Genomic DNA, 11,375 nt, shown 5'->3' with positions numbered 1-11,375 from the left:
TACATTATGGAAAAATAAGAATTATGTACATGTTTCATTGTATACGAGCATTTTCTCATTGCATACTTTTAATGTCTCCTTCCAATGGTTGCTCTTTTGCTCTGCAATCCTGTCATGGTGTGAGGTGTGTTGTGTTGTCATGATGTTTTTATGGTGTGAGGTGTGTTGTGTTGTCATGATGTTTTCATGGTGTGAGGCGTGTTGTGTTGTCATGTTTTCATGGTGTGAGGCGTGTTGTGTTATGGTGTTTTCATGGTGTGAGGCGTGTTGTGTTGTCATGATGTTTTCATGGTGTGGGGCATGTTGTCATGTTTTCATGGTGTGAGGTGTGTTGTGTTATGGTGTGAGGCGTGTTGTTGTGTTATGGTGTGAGGTGTGTTGTGTTATGGTGTGAGGTGTGTTGTTGTGTTATGGTGTGAGGCGTGTTGTTGTGTTATGGTGTGAGGCGTGTTGTTGTGTTATGGTGTGAGGTGTGTTGTTGTGTTATGGTGTGAGGTGTGTTGTTGTTATGGTGCTGTGATGGTGTGATTATGCTGTCGTGTTATTAATGTTTTTCTTGTCTTGAAAAGATAACTCTAAAACAAAGGTTCAATCATTTGCTTGCCATTTATTCTTATGAACAAGTTGGTGCTTTAACACTCGCATAATTACATAATCAACATCACACATGCTCACCCGACCTATCACAACCTTAATACAAATACAGTACCTACATGCATCATAGATGGCAGACATTGTCATCTTGATTATCACCAGATTAGCTTATCCAGGATAAACTTCCATTGCTTATACCTATGATATAAAAAACAATTTGATTTAAGGATATATGCTACATTACTCCATGCTTCTTTGTTATAATTATCTCCCTTAAGTATCTTTTTAACATAATTCAATAATAGAGTACTAAAAGAGTCCATTTATAATTTGTAAATACATCTTTTACAATTGTGTTACAGTAGAACTCTTTTAAAAGGAATCTTGTTTTAAGCACGATAGCATACATCCTTAAGTAATTCAGCTTCCATCACCCAATGTAGCCGTTATATAATTGTTATTTAATATAATCATTCTGTCTCGCATTCAGCTTGATATTACACAACATATTAACTATTGTTTGTCGGCCTTGATATTACACAACATATTAACTATTGTTTGTCGGCCTTGATATTACACAACATATTAACTATTGTTTGTCGGCCTTGATATTACACAACATATTAACTATTGTTTGTTGGTCTTAATATTACACAACATATTAACTATTGTTTGTTGGTCTTAATATTACACAACATATTAACTATTGTTTGTTGGTCTTGATATTACACAACATATTAACTATTGTTTGTCGGCCTTGATATTACACAACATATTAACTATTGTTTGTTGGTGACTTACAAGTATTCCTGTAAAGTTATCCCCTAAGACTGGAAAATTTGATTTTATGAGAAAGAAGCTGAGAAAAGAAAATGACACTTATAATGTATGCAGTATATTGCAAATAAATATTGTTTCCTTGGAAACACCCTTAAAAGTCATCGCCCTTTTATGGAGAGGAAATATTTGGTATTGAATCCTAAGTACATGTATGTGTAAGTAAATGCTTGTAAAGGAATTATTTTCAGTAAATGGCAGTTAATTTATCTTCTCACAAAGTAAAAAGAATTGATATGTCACACAATAATTTAACAAAAAATAATATTTATAAAATATCTTCTTTATTTATCAAATAAATAAATAAACTTATATCTTTATCCATAATTTTCTATCATGTTACCTCATACAGTTGATCTCACAAACATGTAACTGTTCATATGCAAATACCTACTACATGCAACAATGCTGCTACAATGAACAGAAGATGGTATCCACAAGTCAAAGTGATTCCACTTAATATGTCGTTTAATGTCATATTTTGTTTAATATCACATTTTCATCATGATATGATTCAATATCAGCGATATTAAATTACGTAATACATAAATCTGATAAGTTCTTGTGAGGAGTTATAGGATAATGAAGTAGTAGTACAGTTGCTGCATAATCAATGACTTTAGGTCAAACAATAAAAAAAACTGAAAGAATTATCAGAGGAATGTGTAACAGAAATCACAGGGAATGTACATTATTATAAAATTCCATACTTTAAATTTAAATAGCAAAAAAAGGAAAAAATCTGATAAACTCATTTTAAGAGGAAATAAGCCATTTCACCACCTATTCAAGTCTAATGAAATGATCTTCTATTGAAATATCTAGTTTGTAATTTAGGTATCATAGTAAACAAATGTCCAGACAACTCCATGTACAGTGTACATTCACAGTTATTTGATCATTCACATGTCTTATCACATAAGCCATACTCGGAAATCTTATTCATACAAATGAATAGACTTGCCATGAGGTAAATTGTCAAGGAAAGTGGTTTCCTTCTGATACTGTCATCTATCAACACTAGAAAATAGATACAAATTGGTTTACCGATGACAGCATCCTTATTCTACCCACGACAAATTAAGGGAGTCCGGTCCTTAAAGAGTAAAAAATAAGGAAGTACAAAATAGGTACATTAAGAGCTTATTTTACCATTGTTTGTATTAAAGCAGTTTTAACTGTTGAGGTGAGCTTATAAAGCTATTACGTACCTTGTCACTGGTCAAACCTTACTCATACCACTTTCACAACCCCCGATATTTTGCATAGATAGTTAGCGAACAAAATCAGATATTGACAAAGATTTTATGTCTAATAATCACAATGCCATTAAAGATAAGATGTATTGACCTTATGACCTTATGGACAATGCATAATATTAGGCACAATATGTAATATGTAACTGTGTATGGTGATGTTACATTTCACAAAATCTATAAGTCACTAGTACAGCATGAATCCTCATTAATACTGCTGTCCTTGGCCATTGTTTTACACATCTCTAACGTTCTGATGTTAATATCTTTAATAAGAATCATCAGTTTGGATATATATAAATATACAAGGTTTATCTTTACACATGTAAAAATCGTCCACTCTTACACATTGCTACATTTACTGTTTGTGTAAAGACAAACCTTGTATATTCCCATGTTAAGTAGAAAGGCAATGCTTTCTGTTAAGTAAAAAAAAAGTTATCGGAAGATGAGAATGGTTCTTCTGTTCTGGCCAGTGATGCAACTGTTAAAACAATCGAGCTACTTTACCCAGAATATAGGTCATTTGATTATCACAGATACTGGTGTATATGGAAGGAAAGAGATGTGCCCGAAGAATGCACCAGTTTTGTTTACAAAGGAATCGAGCATTAAAATGTATTCATGATTTATATTACATGTGAAAACATGCCATAATAATACCTCATCAATGTTACAATGAATTTGCATTTCATTACAATTAATTTGCATCTCATTACAATTCATTACAATCAATTTACATCTCAATACTATTAATATACATCTGTAAAAACAACAATTATCCCACACTCATCACAAGCTATAATTGTTTTATGCAAATTTATAATTCATCAACTTCATTTTATGTTAAACATTGTGATGAAACATTAAAATGATTCCAGTCTCATTCATTCAATTCTACATTTACACATTCATGGATTATTTTTTTTATCAATTACTCCACTTATTGATTTCTGGATTGACAAATATACAAATAGAATAACAACTTCCAAAATCAATAATAAACAAATAAATAATTTCATACTTGATACATGTCTTAGAAGGCAACAGTGCTTGAACAGAAATATCCTCAAACCCAGTCAATACTCATTTGAAACAGTATTTATGCTTATATATATCTTTAAGCACCAAAAATAATAATTTATGAGCTTGATGCTAGGATATTTTTCAATGCACTAAAAATAAATCTTCACAACTACAGAAACATCATGGTGGCCTGTTTTCATAAATGAAATTAAAAAAAAAAAACAAAAAAAACCTATTGAACTTTATAGTGATAAAGATCTTCAACAAGTGCTTTTTACAATAATACCACTAACCAGTACCAGTTGTAGTACACTGTTCAGTACTGAATACTATTTAATTGGTTTATTCAACAAAATCTTAATGAAACCAATTCACCATATATTTACAACATATATTGGACAATAATATTGTTAACAGAAGTCAAGTACACAGTACATCCTACAGTAAATGGGAGGCCTTTTATTTTCATCCTCAAATAATAAATTATATACATGTACATAAATACAATGTACTTTGTGGAGCCTGGTCACAGACACTGGATGTCCCATATAGGGGTGGGGTGTATTTACAGGCTTGTACACATAATATTGCAATGAAATTAAACAATTAAACTTTAACATGATACATGTATCATAAATAATGATAAACCAAATCAATGTTAATGAAAAATATGCAGTATTTTATAAATAATTTATTGTACTTATAACAATGGTACACTGAAATGAACCCTTTTTTCTATGAATTAAGTATATGGAATGTATACAGTATTGAACACATCTGATGACTATGAGCTTGTTATGTTCATGTTGCAAGCCATTACAGATATCTACCAAGAATCATGATCTCTAGGATGTTTTATGTACAGAAAGAGTTTTGGCTGAGACCATGATGACGGGACTTCCATTCCACCCTGACTATATACAGTAGGTATAACTCATAAATCTGTCCTAGATTCATCATATGTATCGATTATGATAAATATTATCACAAAATGATCTACAATTGTGTCCAGGCACAATATATTTATGTAACTACAGAGATTCTAATTCATAGATGAAAATGGGTGAAAAAATAAGAAATTTTTGCGATGTGAACACTTCACACTTAATATCTACACTGTCACTAGAACTAACAAATATCAAACAAAACAACAAACTAAAAATGTTTAAATTACCAAAACATCTTTCCAATGTAGAGTAAGTGTTTAAAAAATTAAACAATGTAAAGGGCTCGCATGCAAAAATATCAAATTTCATAGTAACATGTGTAACATTCGTCTGTTTAGTATCAACTTGTCAATGTAGTCGAATGATTTTGTCGATTTCTCGGAGTTGATGGACAACAGGACCAGGACTTCAGAAAAATCCAAACACACAGGCTAACATGAGGACATGGACGATGATGAAGTAAGCCCATATCATGGTGCGTATACCCGGTCGTAGTCTCATGGCGCGATTCAGCTGGCGGCTGGAAAGGCAGAAGTATTCCCTGCAGTAAGAGTAAATGAGGGCAAGGGTATATAGGAGCACCATGCAGCTACGGCTCTGGTTAGCCCATAGAGTAAAACCTCACATACAGTAAAACCTCAATATACTGTCCCTTTGTCCTTAAATTCATTTTCACCTTTCTTACTATGGTCTACGAAAGTTCTCTACTGTTAATGCCCAAATTATCTCACTTTTACCAGCATAACTCAAAACCCCAGTTTTAATGCTTCATTTTAACCCTTAAGAACTTTTCCGTATCCCTTAAGAATTTTACAACATCATAATTATTATGGACTAAGGTTTTTAGTATGATGAGGTTTACTATTCATCAGTTATACATTCCATAGCAAAAAGCAAACAAGAGACTACAAAGTGGTTTGTGCCAAGACATTACATTTCACATACTGGGCGGTAGAAAGCTCAGTGGTCAGGGCCCGGGAATTAAAGTGTGAAACAAATAACATGCTTTGCCAATTTATAGTTTGAAAAAACTCACTTGAATAATTCATCTAGAAACATTCATAGTTGAAGATAAAGGAAAGCTGGTCCAGGAAAAGAAAATTGTGTTGGAGATATGTTACCAATGATTGGGTAGCTTTGTATTCAGATTAATCTGAAAGTTTTTATATGTTTAATCTGCATTTTGGAAAATTGATCAGATATTTGCAGATTAACCTCTAATATGATATTTTAATAGCCCAATAAAACATCAGAAACCTCCAAATTACATTCAGACAAGCAGAGACATTCTTTATCCTGAACCAACTTTTAGGTAGACCTAAAGCCATTACACCAGGTAACCGAGCTGATTAGTAGCTTTGGCCTTGATCTTTGACACTGTCATTCAACCCATTAGGTGAGAGAGGCCTTTTAGCATGCTTGTGAACTTTGATCCTAGCAGTATAGCAGTTAACTGTAACCTTTAACCTTATACGAAAGATTCAATAAAAAGTAATTTTAACACAACTAATTTGAATACAATATGTTTTCCATTTGTGCAAACAAATCTGTTTTAACAACTTATAACATTTCTCTTACTTTTTTTTTCCCAAATTTTATCATTTGATATCAAATAAACCAGAACATCAATCAAGATTCTTCTGACTATTTAATTTGAGTTAATGTACTAATAGTTAAATAGTATTATGTGAATTCCAAAATAAAACTTGACCATGAACATTTTTTTTGTGAATTTACCATTTCTAGCTAAAATATTTATTTTCCTTTATCAGATACATCTTTTTTGAGAAAACTGTTAATTAATACTTACCGTTGGACTCGTAACCAACGCTGTACCCTGCTGAAGTAGCCGGATCCATGTCGCACTGAAATAGAAATACCCAAACATGTTATAGCAGGAGTTCTTCAAGTATACTGTGTCAGTGTAATCCACATACAGTAATAACAAATTTCTATCCTATGTGGGGGGGAAAGATGTTATCTTGCAGTCTTAAGTCATTTTTTCTCAAGTCAGCTAATGGGAATTTCCCTTCAGCTCAATATAACACTTGACTATTGAGTTATTATTTCTCGAAGTACTGACTCTAAATTTAGATTTGAAAAGTCTTATCCCAAAGTTTTCTTGTTATTTCTATATTTTTTGACAAGAGCTCATTCAGTGACCTTTAACATGAAAATTGTGACAATTCGAAATCACACATACGTTAATTTCACAAATCCGAGTGGTTAAAATGACTAAAATTGAACAGAACAGATGAGGTATCCAGTCTGTTGTTTTTGGTTTCTTGACTTTAGAGAAGGTGAAAAGTAAACTGTGGTAAAACTTACTCAGCATTGGACTGTGTTCTCTAATCCTGGCCAGGTCCTCATCCTCAATGTCTAAATGGAACTGAAACAGCCATAACCATTACAATCAAAATACCTCCTTACATTGGACACACTTAAACACGAAATTCACTAACACTACAAGCTAATATTTGTCACATATTATCATAAAATAACAACCTACCGAGCTGTTTACCAGAAAAAAACAAGATGGCGTCCAATGTATTGAACATGGAGAAACTGACTTTAACAAGTGAGGACAGGAGCTTATCATGGGTGTTTTTTTGTGCCTGACAAAATCAGTGGCCGCTGTCTTTATGATAAGAAGGATTTACTGTTAAGAAACTAGAGCTGTCACCGAGGGGGTGACAAGTATACCCCCCGCTTTTCCATGATTGGTTTGGATACTTTGTGAAGCTGCCTATTTATGGTACTATAACCAAATCAAACATATTCTATGTTTAGGTAAGAACTAAGTGAATGCATATCCGAACAAAATTTTGCTCGTTTTTAAAGAAAAAGGGGCATAACTCTATTAGAACTGGTAATTCGGCAAAATCTTTGCATAGAGCTAAGCCTCATAGGGTCCTCTAAATACATACCAAATTTTAGTAAAATTCATTGAAAACAAAGCAAATGCATAGCCGGACAAGCTAGTAACCATTTTTTACATAAAGGGGCATAACTCTGTAAAAAGGGTTTTTTCAGAAGAAGCCGTTACTGGAGACACAACTTCATGCTATCCTTCAACTCTGTATAAAGTTTCAAGAAAATCCATCAAAAACTTCGTGAATGTATAGCCGGACAAAATTATGACACATTTTGTATGAAAAAGAGGCATAACTCTGTTAAAAAGGGCTAAATCGTAAAATCACTGCAGGGGACACAAGTTCATATGGTCTTCTAACTATATAATAAATTTGAGTAAAATCCATAAAGAAATGAGCGAATGCATTGCCGGAAAAATTTTATGACAGACGGACGGACGGACGGACGGACGGACGGACGGGGTGATTTCAGTATACCCCCCCTAACTTCGTTGCGGGGGGTATAATAACGACCATCATGCACTATGACTGATTTTTTCACTGGAAAAAGATCACAAAAACCTGATCATGTTTTGCAACGTGGAATGGGAGACCGCCATTTTGAATGGATGCGCGAGCGCACACTACTGTTCAGGATCGCCGTCCTGAACAAGACTCTGAAGTTTGTATTGCATTACACTTAACTAGAGAAAGTTTTTTTCAACAAATGCAATCCAGTTTTGATAGAAATGAAGCAAACTCTGAGTCTAATCGTTTGTTCAGAAATGAAAACCTCCAGGCAATAAATAGCACCATAAAACAATCCCTGCACAAGTTAAGGGCTTCAGATACAAGGTTTAACCAAAATTTAATAGACCGAAAGAGCAAAATTTAAAGCTATATGCCACTGGCTGTTTCATGGTTGGGATGTAACAAACTGTAAATAACTGTACTTCAAGTACCTCCTCAGGACTGCCAGCCTTCTTTAACAGCTCCTGACTAGCGGCCAAAGTCTCCTCCATCTGTATCCTGGTGTCACGCTCCTCGGTCAGTGTCCTCTCCAACCGACCGGTCAGTTCCTGATACTGGACACAAGCCAGTTCCACTTCTCCAAGTCTATATGATACACAAGAGATTATCTCCACTGACAGTCTGAGATTGATTCAGTAAAGTATTCATATTCAACATATCTTTTAGAGGATTAAAAATGTGAAGCATTTATTTTTCATTTTTACAGAAACATTTCCAAAAGCAACTTTAATACGTGAATGTGCATTACTCTTAATTCAAATTCATTTACCACTTTAAATTTCAGCGCTTTGTAGTTTGCCATTTCTGCAGTTTACAAATTGTAAGCAACTAGGAAATGAATTTTTCAATTTGCCCAAATTTTCATTGTGGCATGCTTTTATAAGCATACTTATATCATATTATATTCAATAGAATTCATGTTACAATTACTTAACTATTTAATAGATTGCTGTAAATAAAGATAGTTAGTGTTACACAAGTTTCTACCTGTTCTTTATCCTTGCCAATTCACTGGCTTCAATACTGACAGTCGGTGTTTCCTCATCAGGTATCTTGACCTCTACAGTGTCGTTGACCTGTGATATTACTTCAGTTTCTTGAGGTTGAGGGGTTGAAGTTTTATGAATGGCCTCTGAAACATTCTTTTTTTCTGCCTCCATTAACTAAACAAAGATTAAATTCTATTACGTTAAATACAGTTATAAGTCAAAGTACTACCAGTAGCAGAAAAAATTTCTATTATATGAACAGAAGGGTCTCAAGTTAATATCACGTATTTGACATTTGTAAATGTCATCTGAGCCCTTAAAGTATACACGCTACCTCTTATATTTAACCCATGATTTGTGTTAGAGTTATCTCTCTTGTCAGTTACGGCAGCATACACCCTTAAATCTGATGGTCGAACATTTCTGTATCGATATGTCATAGTTACGGTAGCATACACCTTAAACCTGATGGTGGAACATTTCTGTATATATATGTCACAGTCACCATAGCATACACCCTTAAATCAGATAGTGGAACTTTTCTGCATAGATATGTCACAGTTACAATAGCAAACCCCCCCCTTAAATCTGACAGTGGAACTTTTCTGCATAGATATGTCACAGTTACGGTAGCATACATGTACACCCTTAAATCTGATGGTGGACCATTTCTGTTACTATATGTCACAGTTACGGTAGCATACACCCTTAAATCAGATAGTGGAACTTTTCTGTATAGATATGTCACAGTAAAGGTATTATAATACATCATGACATCAACTGACATTTGACTGAATTCTTTTGAAAAGGAGACACATATCAATGTAAGGTAACATACTTCCTTCAAACAAACATATTGAAAATATTTAACTTTTGACTTCATTTAAATGATAATTTTTTAAACCATTTGAAAGAGCTCAATCATTAAAAAGTCAGTTTTCAGATCAAATGAAATAGAACCGATCCTTTTCTCCATTTAGATAGCAACTTACTACTAAATTCAACTCTGTCATAAGTAAAAGAATTATGACTCATTTTTAATAAATAACTCCAGAATTAAAGTGTTTCCTCAGTTACCATGTGGTGTTGTAATTGTAATTGTTTGACCTGGTTATTGTGTATACCCCATCTCAGACCAGTTTTATTCCCACCTCCCAACAGGACAGCATACCTTAGCCTGTGTCACCATGTGAGCTTGGTACAAGATGCGATGGTCCTCCTGAAGTCCCTGAAGTTGTGTCTCACGCTCCCTCAGGCTCTTCGACAAGTGGCCCAACTGTTTGTTCAGATACCCACGATCCTCTGCTAACTGGCTCACCTGAAAGACAGCAACATTTTTTTTGTATTTTATTTTCAATTTGTTTTTGCTTAATTAAGCCAGCATTTACTTTATCAAGATAAGCTAGCTGTCCCCCCTTAGTATAAAATTAATAAGATATTCATGAATGTTGATCATATGCAATCTTACATGTGAAATGACCTGGTCCCCTGGATTATGAATAGAAATACTGATTAATCTCTAACTTATTTAAATCAACACCACTCATGATATATTTTGCATAATTTACCAGAAAATCAGTGACTTTGAACAAAGATGCACATGATTTTGACTATTGGCACTGACCTGCATAGCGAGTTGTTGACAGCGACTATCTCTCTGTTGAAGACGATGTACAAACTGGTTGACTTCTTTCTGTGCTTGATTTTTCTGTGCGATGGCAATATTGAATTGTTCCTGGAGTTTCTTGTACTCGTTCTGGAACTTGATGTTCTCACTACCACCCTTTGAAATACCAAGTTGAGCTCTGAGAGTATTGTTGTCAAAAACCAATTGTTGGTTATCACCTTCCAGTTTTAGGACTTCTTGGTTCAGTCCAACACTCTCGTCAGACATGGTTTGACACTGGCCCTCCAGTTGTTGTATGCGTTTGGTGAGATTTTCCCGTTCTCGCCCATAGTGGTCACGCTCCTCCCTGACATAGCTGAGGTCCTTGTCAGCCTCTGTGCTTGTTTGGAGTCGCTGGTGTAGTTCCTCGATCTGACGAGCCATATTACTGTTGTCAGACAAAACCTTGTTGTATTTGTCAATATTACTTTGATATTCTGTCTCCAATTTGTCAAACATCTGCACTTTCAGGTGTCATCTCTAGTACTTTCTCCTGCAAATTGTTGTTTTCCACAGCTGCCTCATTCAGGTCTTCAAGTAATGACTCCTCTCTCTCCTGCAGATCTTTAAATGCCTCCTTCATTTTTTCCAGTTCCTCTGTACCAACATGTGGCCTTGAAGACATTGTTGCTGGTGAATGTTCCGCTTGCACAAGAACCTCCTGGACAACCATTGGT

The 11,375-nt window shown here is 34.3% G+C and overlaps 1 protein-coding gene across 2 annotated transcripts; it reads right to left on the bottom strand.

Moving 5' to 3' along the window:
- Window positions 1-587: 587 nt before the first annotated feature.
- On the bottom strand, window positions 588-11,283 carry LOC117327724 (CAP-Gly domain-containing linker protein 1-like). Of its 2 annotated transcripts, none has more exons than XM_033884852.1 (7): window positions 10,657-11,283; window positions 10,204-10,350; window positions 9,031-9,206; window positions 8,475-8,628; window positions 6,989-7,049; window positions 6,471-6,525; window positions 588-5,201 (listed from the first exon to the last, which is right to left on the bottom strand). In XM_033884852.1, exons 1-7 carry the CDS (start codon window positions 11,155-11,157, stop codon window positions 5,069-5,071), a joined length of 1,227 nt encoding a protein of 408 aa, XP_033740743.1. In that variant the 5' UTR covers window positions 11,158-11,283; the 3' UTR covers window positions 588-5,068. The 2 variants fall into 2 exon arrangements, with proteins under 2 accessions (XP_033740743.1, XP_033740744.1); XM_033884853.1 differs by having other exon boundaries at window positions 588-5,180.
- Window positions 11,284-11,375: the final 92 nt, after the last annotated feature.

The sequence above is a fragment of the Pecten maximus genome, chromosome 5 (assembly GCF_902652985.1).
Source record: "Pecten maximus chromosome 5, xPecMax1.1, whole genome shotgun sequence".
Taxonomy (NCBI): Eukaryota; Metazoa; Mollusca; class Bivalvia; order Pectinida; family Pectinidae; genus Pecten; species Pecten maximus.
This window is presented reverse-complemented; position numbering and strand designations above follow the sequence as displayed.